This window comes from Acipenser ruthenus, chromosome 2, assembly GCF_902713425.1.
Source record: "Acipenser ruthenus chromosome 2, fAciRut3.2 maternal haplotype, whole genome shotgun sequence".
NCBI classification, from domain to species: domain Eukaryota; kingdom Metazoa; phylum Chordata; class Actinopteri; order Acipenseriformes; family Acipenseridae; genus Acipenser; species Acipenser ruthenus.
In genome coordinates, this window is record NC_081190.1 from 58,254,537 (window position 1) to 58,271,353 (window position 16,817).

Sequence of the window (16,817 nt, forward strand, 5' to 3'; positions counted from 1 at the left end):
TTGTGCTCCGTCTTTTGGGTGAGACGTAGTTGTAAGTGACTCTGCAGCTGATGCATAGTTCACACACCTTAGTCTCTGTAAGTCGCCTTGGATAAAGGCGTCTGCTGAATAAACAAATAATAACAAATAATAATAACAGTAGACATATAAATATAAAGCACACCATTGTGTCTAATACTGGTTTTCACTATAAACTAACTGAAGAGCAGTTTAGCACCAATTTTCAAAACGATTTGCACCCCTGTTAATAGCTGGCTTTGGCTACCACTGTGTATCTCTATAACCACTTCATGAAATGTAATGGGATTTTACATAGCTGTAGGAAACAACCTTGCAAAAAATAAATAAATAAATTGGTGCCACTGTGGACATGTGAGGCGCTGCTATGCATAATTTGCAGAACGCAGTGGGTATTAAGGAATAACAATGATGTGAAGTGTTCAGTTGGCATCACAATGCTGTCTATGCAGGTTTGTGCACAATTAATACAACTTTATTGTAATGCTGGTATAGCGATCCTGACCTTAAAGTTTAAGCATAATGCTATTTGTCAAGAGGTTACTGCTATCACATGAGACTTGCTACTCATCTACAGGCTGTGCTTGATGAAAACTCAGGACATATAGAGCAACAGTTTTTGGCAGGATTGTTCCCCATGGTGTATCTCTGCAGTAAATTATAACCACCTGGTAAATACACTATTTATAAAACCGCATTGTAAAATAATTTCTCACACATATCCACCACTGTTGTATTGTATAAATTACACATAACTGAGTCTTGCAGTTTAACAAGAGTGTTTTTATAGGAGAATATTCTGTGTTTTCTGTCGGAACAATACTTGTGGTTTAACAGGTTTAGCAGGTACATTATACTAACATTGCTTGTATGTATCTTGCCACACTCAGAGGTACATTTTCAGCAGTAATTCACTTGATGATGCATGGTTCCTGACTAGGGAATGTCCCAAGGCATTCTACTGTAGGCTCGGGGGAGACAGAGGAAATAAGGATTGCTGATTCAGCACAGGGAGGTAATTATTCGTCATGAAGTCCCCAGGGCTACTGCTTAAACCAGAAATCCAAGTAGATATAACTTATCTGAGTTGAATAAGTTCAAGGGGGGCATATAGTTTGTGGATTAAGCACAACATTTTCACAGATAGAATGCATGTAATCAACTGAATATTTAGTGCTGGCTCAATTACATACAAATGATAATGTTCAGAACCAACTAAGTGAACCTTTTTCGACAGGTATATGGTATGTGCAAAAGGAATACTGAAGTAGCATTGCCTTTGTTCAATGCAAATAAAGATAAAGAATTACAATTAAAGTATGTCAGTGACATACAGTACTTCCCCACCATGTATTATCTCAATTCAATTGTTCTAAACAATGTGAATTACTATTCAAGTTTCATCACAACAACGCTTCTAGATACCAGGAGCGCCCCCCAGAAATCTTTCACATGGTACGCAAAACTGAACCACACCGACATCCCATCTCATGCCAATAACGCCTGCATCAACATGCTCTAAAGTGTATCAGCATATCAGAGTGCTGCATTTTTTGTTATTCCTAAGTTTCTCAGCACCTTCATTACAAAAGCTACAAATAAACCTATTTGAAATACAGACTTAAACTATCTCACAAATCTGTTATGCTGGTTCCATGTGTTACAAACTGGAATTAAAATGGATTTAATTGGGATTTTTACCATTTGATTTACACAACATACTTAACACTTTAAAGGTGCAAAACATTTTTTATTGTGACACAAAAGTTAATTAAACAAAAAAAAGACATTTGTTGGTTGCATAAGTATTCACCCCCGAGTCAATACTTGGTAAAAGCACTTTTGGCAGCAATTACAGCTGTGAGTCTTTTTGGGTAAGCCTCTACCAGCTTTGCACATCTGGATCCTGCAATTTTTGCCCATTCTTCTTGGCAAAATTGCTCAAGCTCTGTCAAGTTGGATGGGGACCGTTGGTGAACAGCAATTTTCAAGTCTTGCCACAGATTCTCAATTGGATTGAGGTCTGGGCTTTGACTGGGCCATTCTAAGACATTCAGGTTCTTGTTTTTAAACCACTCCAGTGTAGCTTTGGCTGTGTGTTTAGGGTCATTGTCCTGCTGGAAGGTGAACCTCTGCCCCAGTCCCAGGTATTTTGCAGACTGAAACAGGTTTTCCTCTAGAATTTCTCTGTATTTGGCTCCATCCATCTAGCCCTCAGTCCTGACCAGTTTCCCAGTCCCTGCTGATGAAAAGCATCCCCATAACATGATGCTGCCACCACCATGCTTCACCGTGGGGATGGTGTTCTCAGGGTGATGAGCAGTGTTGGCTTTGCGCCACATATATAAGGCCAAAAAGTTCAATTTTGGTCTCATCAGACCAGAGAACCTTTTTCCACATGTATGCTGTGTCTCCCACATACCTTTTGGCAAAATCCAAACGTGATTTGATATGGGTTTTTTTCAGCAATGGCTTTCTTCTCGCCACTCTTCCATAAAGCCTAGCTTTGTGGAGCTTCCGGGTTATAGTTGTCCCATGGACGGTTTCTCCCATCTCAGCTGTGGAACTCTCCAGCTCCTTCAGAGTTACCATTGGCCTCTTGGTTGCTTCTCTGACTAATGCCCTCCTTACCTGGTCACTGAGTTTTGGTGGACGGCCTTCTCTAGGCAGAATCGCGGTTGTGCCATATTCTTTCCATTTTTTAATAATGGATTTAACGGTGCTCCGGGGGATGTTCAAAGTTTGGGATATTTTTTTTATAACCCAACCCTGATTGGTGCTTCTCCAGAACTTTATCCCGGACTTGTTTTGATAGCTCCTTGGTCTTCATGATGCTGTTTGTTTAGATATGCTGTCTAACAAACTCTGGGGCCTTCCAGAAACAGGTGTATTTAATCTGAGATCATGTGACACTTTAATTGCACACAGGTGGACTCCATTCAACTAATTATGTGACTTCTGAAGGCAATTGGTTGCACCAGAGCTTATTTAGGGGTGTCACAGCAAAGGGGGTGAATACTTATGCAATCAAGACTTTTCAGTTTTTTATTTGTAAATAATTTTGGAACATTATGGACTATTTTGTGTAGATCAGTGACAAAAAATCCTAATTAAATCCATTTTAATTTCAGGTTGTAACACTACAAAATGTGGAAAAGTCCAAGGGGGGTGAATACTTATGCAAGGCACTGTATATATATATACAGCTCTGGAAAAAATTAAGAGACCACTGCACCCTCTTCAACACTTATAACTACACTACAAAACAGCGAAGGCACAAGTCAAAACCTAGTCATAACCTGTTCTCTATTTTTTTTAACCCCAAAATAAATAAAACATTAAATTCACGATTAACTGAATTTCATTATGTACAAAAAAAGACAGACACATGGCTGAAGTTCACAATAAAGACAAATAAATGACTGATGGATATGAAATGCATGGTATAATGTATTTATACAGTATTCATTCACATTAAGGTCAGCACAGATGTTGCTATGACTGACAAAGGCATGTAAGTTTGAGGCAGTTATTGACCCACTGCAGATTTTTGCACTGCAGGTTTGAATTCCACCATACCTGTGTCAGCTTCTAGAAGCTTGGTCAATTTCCATCTCATTATGTCCAGCTAGAATAATTAACTGGTAGTCAAAAGCACACTGAACTTTGAAGAGAAAAGCTATTAAAAGCTGATCTCACAACCCACCCCAAAGGTCAATGGAGGTGGAAAACAACAACAAAGTAATTATCTCCTTATTAAGGAGGTGACACTGAAAAGTGCAGTATGTTTTCGGGCATTATTCCTGTTCATCTAGTATTTCATTATGTGGAAATCCTACTATAGTTTGAATACAGTAAAAAAAAATACACAATAGTTTATATTAAATGCAATTCCCTTTAAATGAGTTTCCAAGCAATGGTGAACTAAGAATTGTCAGTATTTTGGACTCTGAATAGCCATGAAACTTAGCAAAGAACACCCGAGAGATCCTTAGATTATAATTTATGAAAACTACCAGAAAAAAAAAAAGATTTTTAACAATATGATTCAAAGAGACAGATCATGCTTCTCCTGCAATTTCACTTCTATGACAATTTATGTTTGTGGAAATTATTTCTAATATTTGGTACAATGATGTGAATGATGTGCTTCTGCATGCTATTAGCAGCCAACAAAGACAAATCAATTCTTCAGCAGCTCAGAAAATCACTTTTGAAATGTGAAGCTTCATTAGAATTTGAATAACCTTTTTAATTAAAATGTTGTCTGTAAAGCCACAGCATAAGTCATTAGATTTTAATAGTCTCTATCAAACCATTACATGTTCCATTTAGTTCATCTGCATTTTTTTAAAGAAAGGGAAAGAGTCTACTTCAGAAAGAAAGAAAGAAAGAAAGGTTACACAGTAACTAGATTTTTTTTTTTTTTAAATCTGTACCTACATTATTTATTATTTAACAAATGTTACTACTCAATCTTTGCTTGGGATCAAGATTTATTTTAAGTTTCATACTGAGACATTTATTTAATGACTGATTTTGTTAAAATGCAGTTTAACTTGTGGAAATAGGTGGAAAAAAGAAGATCCATTAAGTCATTAATTACACTCTGGTAACAATGGAAAGTGCCACAACCTCCAAACAAAGCTTTAGGGAAATTCCAATGTGTTTGCAAGTGATCAGTACTGTGTACGTCTGCCATGAGACAAATGACACCAGTCAGATGCCATACACGTTGTTGTGGAAGCTTGGTCCATTTTGGGCAGGGGTGTTGGAGATCCTGCAGAGTCCTGGGTTGCACTGGATCGGCTGCTACTGTCGCTGTAGCATGTCCCAAGCATTCTGAAATGGACTGAGATCAGGAGATCTGACTGTCCAATCCATTCTCTTGATTGCTTCCTGTTCAAGATAGGCAGTGATGATCCTTCCTTGATGTGGCAGATATTGTCATCAACCAAAATGAAATCTGTTCCAACTGCAGGAGAATAAGTTCTCATTGTCGGATGGGGATCTCATCCTCATACCTACTAGCAGTGAAGGTGCAGCAAGGTCAGTCCTTCCCTGCATGCTGATTCCAAACCAACACATGACAGATCCTCCTCCATATCTATCATGTTCTGCAACCCAGACCCTGGCATGCCTGTCAGTATATTCTGTCAGTATAGGATTGGCGTTCAGTCATTACTGTTCCAGCTTATGTGCTCACTAGCCCATCTCCAACTTGTATTAGGGTCCTGCTGAACCTTCTACCAGCCTTAGGGAATCTTCTGCAGACCGTCTGTGCAGAAATGATTATCACTGTTACATTTTGAAGGTCATTTCTGAATTGGGTAGTGCTACCAACGTGAGTTAATTTGAATCTGCCGATATTCACAAGGTGTTGTGACTTATCTACACCCCCACCATGTTATCTACTGACATTTCCACTGGTTTGATATCGACCACACTTTGAGACATTCAATAGCTAAGTGAGAGGACGTTGCCTTAACCCCTTTTGCCCCCTGGCTATGTCCTCATTACTTGTCTACTCTTTTTCTGAGCCATTACACTTATTACTGATCATGTGCAAACCCATAGGAAGAGAATGTGTTAATGAATTTCCCAAAAACGTTGCTTGGAAGGTGTGTCACTTTCCTTTGTTATCAGAGTCTAATTAATGACTTTATGAACTGTCATGGTGGTATGCATCCACTTTCACTGGTTAAACTGTATATTAACATCAGCCATTCAATTTATGGCACAGTATAACACTCCTCTTTGTTGAATGCCAGGCATTCAGTGTGGTTGCACTGGACCTTAACTATGAATAGATAGCGTATGAAAAACGTCCCAAAAAACAGGTTTTGATTTTAAAGTTGTCTGTTCAAAACAGATCCAAGTAAACAACAGTACAGTAACTGCAGACATCAATGTGTATTAAAATGCAGTAAGCACTTTTGTTTGTGTTTACTTTGAGTGGCTCCCGGCAAGCAAGCAAGCAATCAAGCAAACCAGACTGCCTGCCACAGCCCCTCTGAAGTCAGCTGATGCACTGAGCCTGAGAGTCTGGAGCACTGGTTGGGGAATAAACAAAGTTAATTCAGCAGTAATCAGCCAATTAGTAGCCCTCTACAGCCAAAGTATAGGAACTATTTTGCATTGAAGGAAGGATACATTCAATGAAACTTAATTTAAAGTAAAAATAAATAAATACATAAATAAATAAATAAAAAGGTTTTTATTTTTGTATAATACTAATTTAAAAACATTTTATGAAGGTGTGTTTTGTACTGATGTAACCCACACCTTGTGCCTCACAATACTTCTTCTCATGTGTTATTGCTTATATCTCACAGTGCATATACTTCAAATGTCACGGAAAAAAAATCAATTTACAGTCAGCCTCATTTAGAAAGAAGGGAAATGAGAATCCAAAACATTCTCCGAAACACAGTGTGTGTCAGCTTATTTTACAGCTTCCATGAATATTTCAATAATAATGCAAGCACAAAGACCAGTTGAAAAGATAATAGAGCAAATATTTGGCCAACTGTTTCTCTTCGTATAGAAATGTGGAAAACCAATGTCTTACTTGAGATCTTGAGAAGGTCCTGCTCGGATAAGAGGAGTTTCTACTGAATGACCAAACACAGCTCCTTCTGTGCCTGAAAGAGAAGTAAAAGTGGCATCATCATCAAAAGCTGAATTGCATACCATATGTTAAACTACAGCAGTGGCATCATTGTTTGAGGACAATTATAGTTCTTATCGGGTGTTCTGGCACCGTTGGGACGATAAAAACTACAATGCCTGAAAATGGTTATGTTACAGTATGTTTAATAACATCGACTTGGCAAAACGTTTTCACATTTCAAGTTACGTGACAATGTGATCCCAGTGGACACACACACACCAATTTTTCATATATACAGTGCCTATAGAAAGTCTACACCCCCTTTCAAAATTTTCACCTTTTATTGCCTTATACCCTGGAATTCAAATGCATTAAAATAGTTTTTTTTTCATTTATCTACACATCCTAGAAATTTGTAGAAAATTTATTAAAAATAAAAACTGAAATAGCTTGGTTGGATAAGTGTCCACCCCCCTTGTAATAGCAATCCTAAATTAGCTCAGGTGTAACCAATCGCCTTCAAAATCACACACCAAGTTAAGTGGCCTCCACCTATATTAAATTTTAGTGATTCACATGATTTCAGGATAAATTCAGCAGTTCCTGTAGGTTCCCTCTGCTGGGTAGTGCATTTCAAAGCAAAGACTCAACCCTGAGCACCAAGGCGCTTTCAAAAGAACTCCGGGGCAAAGTTGTTGAAAGGCACAGATCAGGGGATGGGTATAAAAAAATATCAAAGGCCTTGACTATTCCTTGGAGCACGGTCAAGACGATTATTAAGAAGTGGAAGGTGTATGGCACCACCAAGACCCTGCCTAGATCAGGCCATCCCTCCAAACTGGGTGACCGAGCAAGAAGGAGACTGATCAGAGAGGCTACCAAGAGGCCAATGGCAACTTTGCAAGAGCAACAGGCTTTTATGGCCAAGACTGGTCGAAGTGTGCATGTGACAACAATATCCCCAGCACTCCACAAATCTGGCCTGTATGGTAGGGTGGCAAGAAGGAAGCCATTACTCAAGAAAGCCCACCTTGAATCCTGTTTGAAGTGTGCAAAAAAACACTCAGGAGATTCTGTAGCCATGTGGTAAAAAGTTGTGTGGTCTGACGAAACAAAAATGGAACTTTTTGGCCTAAATGCAAAGCGTTATGTTTGGCGCAAACCCAACACAGCGCATCACCCAAAGAACACCATCCCTACTGTGAAGCATGGTGGTGGCAGCATCATGTTATGGGGATGTTTCTGATCGGCAGGGACTGGGGCACTTGTCAGGATAGAAGGGAAAATGAATGGAGCAAAGTACAGAGAAATCCTTGAGGAAAACCTGCTGCCCTCTGCAAGAAAGCTGAAACTGGGACAGAAGTTCACCTTTCAGCATGACAACGACCCAAAGCACACAGCCAAAGCTACACTGGAGTGGCTAAGGAACAAAAAGGTAAATGTCCTTGAGTGGCCCAGTCAGAGCCCCAACCTAAATCCAATCGACAATTTGTGGCATGACTTGAAGATTGCTGTCCATCAATGCTCCCCAAGGAACTTGACAGAGCTTGAACAGTTTTGTAAAGAAGATTGGTCAAATATTGCCAAATCTAGGTGTGCAAAGTTGGTAGAGACCTATCCCAACAGACTCACAGCTGTAATTGCTGCCAAAGGTGCTTCCACCAAGTATTAACTCAGGGGAGTGGAGACTTATCCAATTTTTTTGTATTTTTAATATATAATTGTTTTCTCAATAAAAACTTTTTTCCCCTTAACAGTGTGGAGTATGCTGTGTAGATAAGTGGAAAAAAAATCTTCATTTAAATGCATGAAACTCTGAGGCACTGACACAACAAAATATGAAAAGGTTCAAGGGGGTGTAGACTTTCTATAGGCACTGTATATATGGTCTGAGGATTTGACGTTTCTATAGCCTGGTTAAATCAGAAGCAGTTTACATAGTAACACACTATCCTCCAACAAGTTCTGGGATCCTGCCACCAAAACTGTTCCAATACACACGTCCAAACATCCTATCAGATACCTATCAGATATTCTAAGATGAAGAACCTTGAATGGTATCCATGTAGTTGTGATCATGGCTCCGGTGATAACATTTAATTAAAACATATTAAAACATATTGGGTTCATTAGTTGGGTTAACCATATCTGGATGGTATAATCAAGTGTACAGTAATATATAGTGCATGTTGTTGATGTCCAGAATAAACTAATATACAGTGGTTCCCATGGAAAACTTCCCCGGTACCACTGTAACCAGTTATCACGCAGTGTACCTTGAAGTGTGAAACCAGTACTATATTTTTACAGCAGGGTGCGCCAGAGAGCTTATATACCGTTTTTCCTTAACATGATGATTTCTGCTTATGATTTGTTTAACACTCCTCTCTCTCTCTTGGGTATTGCATTTTAAAATTAAATTGTTGATCTACAATGAGACTACTAAAGCAAAAGAAATCTATTATTAAAAAAAAAAATTCTCCCACCTGTATTAAATCAATACTTTAATTGAAATGTTCAGGTTCTTTTTTGTTTTTTTTTAGTTCTTCTGTAAAAAGCTAAAACAACAAGGATTATAACAGTGCAGTGTTGGCTAATCACAGCAGCTTTCTACTGGATGAAGGTAAAATAAAAAGTGTTTTTATTGATAAGAAAAAGGTGTTGCAAACATCTTTGAAATACCCTATCACAAAATATAGTCGTACGAGGAATATTAACATTTTTACCAAACCTTGCAAGAAAATGCATTTAACTGTGAACAGGTTAGACCTCTGTATTAGTGAATGCGGCACAAAATGTGATAATGGCAGATTCAACAGGTTCAAATGCTTCTCCACGTCTTTAAAATAACAATTAAAACAATTACTTAGCTTCTGAACTAATAAAGTATGATTCAAGAATGTTACTTTAATTTGTGTACATATTTTTGTATGGTAAGAAGTACAAATTAATTCAAACATGCTGTTTACATAACACCAAAGTCGTGTAGTGTGCTTTTTACTCATGTAACACACACCACTGTGTGGTGGAATGAAGTATGAAATAGCCCACAACAGGGTGTGCAGTAAGACAATTATTACCGCACGCCCTGGGTGCGTTGTTAGCCTTCAGTTACCCAGGAAGTGTGGTAATAATTGTCTTACTGAACACCCTTGAGTGGGTTATTTTGCTTATGAAATGGCTCCTTTTTCTTTCTTGAAAATAGTTACACAAACACAGTTTTTCAAGGAAAAAAGAAGAAATGTATTATGTATCCTTCCACTGAGAAAAAATAGTCCCTGACTTCATTGTGATATATATATATATATATATATATATATATATATATATATATATATATATATTACTTACCATAAACATTAAATTGAACATTGCCTTTTATAGTAACATTTTCATGATTAAGTGGCATTTGGGAATTGAAAGCAGACCACATCTAAGGAAGTATTTCATGGAAGAGCCAGCCACTGCACTGGCACTTGGTGCTGGCATCGAGGGAGGGGCTTCCGAGTATAAGGCGATTTAGCGTGGCTATTGTTGTGTTAACAGTGGGCGTGTTTGTTTTGTTTGGCTTAGCATAAATTGGTACTTAACTGCATGTATTCAGTTTGTGAGTGTAACTGCAGAGACGGGTGTGTTTCCAGCCGCTGGCGAAAACAACATTGAAATAGGTAAGTGAATTACAGTTAATTGAATAGTTTAAATCATTGATTGCTAAGGTAACCAGACTGAACTTAAAAGTAGTAATTTAGATTTCCTTTGTGTGCTGGGCTGTGTTAAATTGGGAGGCTGATTAGAAACGTGTGTTAAGTATACGGCTCCAGGCCTACAGGATAGTATAATCCTAAGGGTCACGCGTCCAAGGGCAGTCTGAGCTGTGGCAGTCTATCTTGATGCTCCTCCTGCCCTCTCCTCCTCCTCTCCTCTCTCCATTGCTGATGTTTTTGGCTTACTGTTGAAATCAACTACTGCCACGTGCCCCCTGGACCCCTGGCCGACTAACCTTGTCCATCTCTGTGCTTCTGATCTTGCTCCTTCCATTATGCTCACTCTCAACCTGTCCCTGGCGGGTCAATTAACGTGGCACTGACCTTATAGGGTTAATCCTTTGCGGTCCTATGTCGGACCTGGTCCGACATCGCAATTTTCCCTTTCCAGTCCAATGTCGGACCCTGTCCGACATCATCAAAAAGACGCAAAAAACAGGTCGAGAAAACCATTCAATGGCCGAGTGAGACCGATAGGAGCCGATAGGAGCCGAGAGAAGCCGATAAATAAAAAGGGCGTATCTCATGAATTCTGATAGACCCGACACCACATAGATAATACGGACATAAACAAACAAGATAGCTGCTTCCGCATCCAGCGCTCAAAGAACATCAAAGACATTTGCAGAGCTTTTTTTAGATGTTATAGTAATAAAATAACAACTTGGATCGCATTATTGAGGAGTTTGGTGATAAAACAAGTGATCAAGAGATGATTTATCGGTATGTACTATTATTAAGAGGTATTTTAAAAATATAGCGAACAAGGGGTGGGGCGAGGCTGGAGATGCAGTACTGAGTGCCCTGTTGATATGCAGTGCCTTTTAAACCTGTTTTACTGTGAAAAAAACACTTTTATCAGGCAGATATCAGGGGAGTGGAGACTTATCCAATTTTTTTGTATTTTTAATATATAATCACAGCCTGATATCTGCTATTAGCTGCTGTGTTGCTGCTACTATTTCATGTATTATGCTACTATCATGTATTATGCACTTTTCACAGTATTTAATGTATTATGCATTGTTTTTTACTGTATAGCATGTATTATGCATTTTTCTGTATTATGGTATTATGTATTTTCTTGTTGCTACTGCATCTTGTAAAGCAATTTGTGATGGTGGTCTACTATGAAAGGCGCTATATAAAATAAAGATTGATTGATTGATTGATTGATTGATTGAGTGTGAGTACGTGAATGGAGGAGACTGACTTCTGTATCAGGTTGCGCAGTGCTTCCCGTCCACAGCAAGAAAAATAGAATTGTATGTCAAACCCAAACCAGACCTTGTTTAAAAGCCCAATGGCTGAGAGAGCAGGAGAGGTTTTTATTGTGTTTCAATCTGTTTCTGAAATTGGAGGGTGGTGGTGGTGTCAGAGTCCACATACTTCTTTTATGCTCTGAGAACACTCTTAAAGTCAGGGGAGACATTTAAGGAGGACACAAAGATGTTTTGGACTCCTGTAAGTGGATTGTTTGTGCACTGACTTACAATATATCCAGACAGCTTTTAAGTAATCAAGAGAAATCACACAGACCCATTCAAGTTTGAAGTTTTAATGAATCAGAGCAGTATTAGTACTCCTTCGGTTTATTAAATGCTTAAAAATGGATCAAGTGGGTAAGACCACGTTGGATCCCAGCTGATAGGCAATCTGGGTGTACCAGTACCATTACAAATTTAACAGCGTTAACACTTCAATACAATTATGGTTATCACATGTTTAGCCCTTTGGACAGACATGCAAAATGCTAAAACGCCCACCACTAAATCCTAAAGCATCCAATATGTCACTCTCTAAAGCTAAAATATAATTCTTATCCCTATAGCAATGCTTCAATATAAGTGAGATATCAATTCAAGATTATGCTTACCTCCCAATATATGGAAATTTAGTGTAGAATATAAGTATAGACAAGATCTGTCTTCGAAGGCAGAGGGTTCTGAATTACGACCAAACAGCAACCAGCTTTTTCAGAGATCTTCAGAGAATGGACCAAACAGCTTGTGTTACCAAGTTGAATGACACTTTACTGGAGTCTTGCCTCAGCTTTTATAGAACTTTTCCTCCGCTTTGTGTGTCAGAAGACTTAATTAAATCTAAACATTTGATCCATTTTGGCAGCTCTTATCTTTAAGTGAATAATATATTTAAAAATCCTGGCAACTCCTTTAAAATTAATTGTATATGATCTCATGTCCACTACCTTTCTAATCTCTGAAATATATGAGGTAATCCTCATACTGATAACATATTTTCCAGTACCACAAGGGTTCCTATTACTTATTAAAATACTAGTATATAATTAGAGAGATGTTTTTAATTTAACACCAGCTCTGTTTAATTATTCCAGCCTTGGTCTAAAATATATTTCCTTCTTACCAGTAAAAGCATACTTTTCAGTGTGTATTTAATAAACTGGTCTCTTTTCATTTACAAGTATGTGTTCAACAAACTTGGCTTCTCTCTAGCCAAAAAACCCTTCCTCAACAGACCTTGATAACTAATAGATAAGGACTCGAAGGGCTCTACTCTCCAGGCAGTTACTTTAATTAATAAGAAACTTCGACTGAAAGCACTTTCCTAAATCCATTACATGAAGTCATGCCTTGGCCGGACTTAAGAAACTGCCCACACCGGTATGTCCACTGACAAGAAAAAATTTACATCCCAATTTTACAACTAAGCTCTCATTAATTTTATAGCTAACATAATGAGGTAATGAGCGTAAGACCATTTTCTTGTTTTCTTATACTATGCAGTACTTCTCGTTAGTGAAATATAACAGTTTATTCAGAGCAAAAACCTTGAATTGAAGACCAGCAAATCCCGCTTTTGGATGCCAAAATTCATTTTCCTTTATCTCCAAAGGTCTAATGCTGCTTCGCACATGCATGTAAAAGCCAAGGGGCCTTTTTCAATAAGTTTTCTGTGTACTTAATACAGACTTGTAGCTTCCAAGGTTATTAAATTAGGTCATAGCTTTGTATAAACAGTAGAACTACCAGAGCTGTCTTTTTGACCGATCACAGTTTTTAAATGCATTTTTGTCCACTGATTTGGCAGCTAGGGACCTGTGCTTTTCCTAAATATATGTATTAAACATCTCAAAGCATCAGTAGACCCAGGGTTGCAGAAACTTACGAAGATATAATGCGTTATATCTAGAACTACTGGAGCCGTCATTTTGACCGTCATAGTAAAAACAGTGGGCTTGGCTTGATGCGCGTGATCAAGCTGCTGAACTTAAAAGCTTTGCGTTTATTTTGAATAGCTACAACAGGATATGTTTTTAGACAAGTGATTTATTTATCAACAACTGTAAAAATACGTATTGTCTAGTTAAAACGAATAGACAAACACAACAGAGGACTACACAGCAAGTTTTGCGTACTTTCAGGAGTTATTGGAAGACGAATCTGGACACGAAAATATGCCAGACCAACAGCCATTGATGAAACTTACTGTGCTCACAATGAAGTGACTGATAGTGACTGTGAAAGTGATAACGAAGTTGCATAAATTTTGGGACAGAGACAAACACAGCCACAGCTGCATACTCAAGTAAGATTTTTTTTACCACCTGGAAGGCAACAATTCCCTACCTTAGATAGAAGTCGATCGATGGGTCACGTATCAACTTGTGGATGGAGAAGGGCTGCACTCTAACAGTCTACAAGTGCAAACCAAGAAAAAATGTAATTTTTTTCTGAGCATGCTTCATCCTTCCATTGCCATCGGGAATGATGCAAGGAAGATCCCAGAGACTGTACAGTTTTATAATTCCACGAAGTTTGGAGTTGATATAGTAGACCAGGCACATGACAGCTGTGCTATGTGCAATAAGGCAGTGTGTGGTAAGCACTGCACATGTCTGTGTTAATTCCACAAACTAGACTCCACAAGGTACTTTTTTTTACATTCCATATTTTGAACAGTTATACGTTTCCATCTTTTGAACAGTTGTACGTTCCATCTTTTGAACATTTGAACAATCCACGTTTTGAACAGATATATACGCTACATCCTTTGAAGAGTTGTAAGTTCCATCATTTGAGCTTTTGAACACTTTTTTAATGTAATGTAATATAATGTGTCCTGTTGTGCATGATTATATTACAAAACAAAAATAAAGTTACTGAATAATAGTGTAGCAAAACAGCTATTGCAAGACTGAGAAAAAGTATGAGACTGAAAATTACTGTTGAAGAGCCAACAGAGTCAAACTCAGGCACAAAATAAAAGACGGGTAAAGAGAAAACACTTGTATAAAATAAAACAAACATGGGCACTGTAATTCTCTACTGCTCTACAGAGTGTCATAAGCCCCAGCTGCATCTCAAAAGTCATCTCTAAGCTGCTAAAACCACCCTATTTTATATCCCAGCATTTGCATACATGTGCAACATTTACACAATGCAACCAATGAGAGCAACACCGCCCCCAAGCCTGGTGTCCATCACGTGTACCAAGCAGGCTGCAAAAACGGTGTCACAAAGACAGTCCTGGCGGAAAACAAACAATAATGTCAAACAAATTATTTTTTGAAACCCGGTTCTTCATGTCCATTTGCGTTCCAAATATCACAGGCAAGATGGGGGAACGTCTGATTATAGCAGGGCAGCAATAACCTGTTTTTTGTGATAAGCAGCACAAGAAATATCTTGATAAAGGATACAAAGAAATTATGGGAAAATATAAGTAAGGCAATCGGAATTCCAGGTAAGCACTATTATATGTTTGGTATGCTAAAATAAACACACTGTTTTGACTGTAATGTAAAGCTGTCTGTGCTGTCTGACATTACAGCTGTGTTTACTGTATTGTTTAAAAAAAAAAAAAAAAGCATCAGGGTGCATCGAAATGATTGCGTTTGGTAGTCCTGTCTGTACTTCTAATTTTGTTTAACACTAACACTTTCGTAGCTTGTGGCGCTGCTGTAGTTTTATACGCATTTTAAAGACTGCTCTGGTAGTTCTAGGTATATATTTATGACTGGTGTTCTAGTGTTAAATTTTCATTTTCAGCCTTTACAGTTTTCCTGTAACAAGACTTCTATTTTTATTACAGTAAAACCTTAAACAAGTACTTATTTTAGTTCAATTATTCTGTTTCAATTTACTTAAAACATATTATTTATCTCCAGAGAGTTTTATTCTGTTTCTTTTAAATTGGAATGCTTATAAAAGCTTCTGTGTTTAGTTTAAAAAGATGTTTCCCAAATAAAGTTTTTTCTGATAAGGAATTTTTACCTCAAACACATTTGCAAGTTAATTAAATAAAACCTTTAGTCTTCCTATTTTCTCTCCTCCCAAGGTTAACACAGGCTTCTGCCAGCCCATAGCTCTCAGATAAGGAAGGCCCATGTCTTAATTCTGGCCAGTTTCCAAGAACTAATAAGCAAAGGCACATATAACAAAGACACACAGACATGCTTTTCTCTAACATTAGATAAGTGCCTGCTCTCCCTTTACTGAAATAATCTTTTTCTGATGTTTATATAGCTTTTAAAACACAGTACAATACAGCAGTACAAATGTTCAATTTGTATCCCAAAGATCGTCCTGCTTCCAGCAGGAGTGACAGTCTTGGGTCAGACTCTGCTTTAGTGGGTCTGTCAAAGCCAGGATCCCCTATCCATTTCTACACATCACAGGTGTAGGTGACAGTCTTTAAAAGCCTGATACCTGCAAAAAACTTAAACCTTGTTAGCCAGCTCCCATCTTTATATTCTCATTCCCATCATCAGTGGGAACACTTCAAAGAAATTAAGCTGGTTCTATCAAAGAGCCATGCATCTCTGCCACATACACCTTTCACTCAGAAAGGTGCTTGCAGTGTGATGTACCTTTGACAGATTTTCTGTAATCCTTAGCGACAGAGATGAAAACATTGTTGGATTGTATTATTATTATTATTTATTTCTTAGCAGACGCCCTTATCCAGGGCGACTTACAATCGTAAGCAAATACATTTCAAGTGTTACAGTACAAGTAATACAATAAGAGCAAGAAATACAATAACTTTTGTTCAAGTGTGACAAACCACAATTCAATAATACAGCAGATAGTGATAGTTACATCAGGATATGATTAAATAGTGATAGTTACATCAGGATATGATTAAATACAAAATACTACAGGTTAAACACTTGGCAGATTACAGTATTCTGAAGTACAGGATTAAATGCAGTAAAATAGGGGGCAGATAAGAGCAAAATAAAGCACATTTAAATGAAGGGTGATAGTGTCCCAGGATACAAACAGAGGAGTTCTACAAGTGCTGTTTGAAGAGGTGAGTCTTAAGGAGGCGTCGGAATGTGGTCAGGGACTGGGCAGTCCTGACATCTGTAGGAAGGTCATTCCACCACTGCGGAGCAAGGGTGGAGAAGGAGCGGGCTCTGGAGGCAGGGGAGCGTA

General features: G+C 38.1%; 1 protein-coding gene across 1 annotated transcript in view; it reads right to left on the bottom strand.

The window, feature by feature from the left end:
* Positions 1-16,817, bottom strand: part of LOC117408747 (zeta-sarcoglycan-like) — a 296,683-nt gene that overhangs the window by 40,367 nt on the left and 239,499 nt on the right. The window contains exon 6 of the mRNA XM_058997772.1: positions 6,590-6,662. Within this exon, the coding sequence (XP_058853755.1) occupies positions 6,590-6,662 (73 nt within the window). The remainder of the gene's footprint in view (positions 1-6,589; positions 6,663-16,817) is intronic.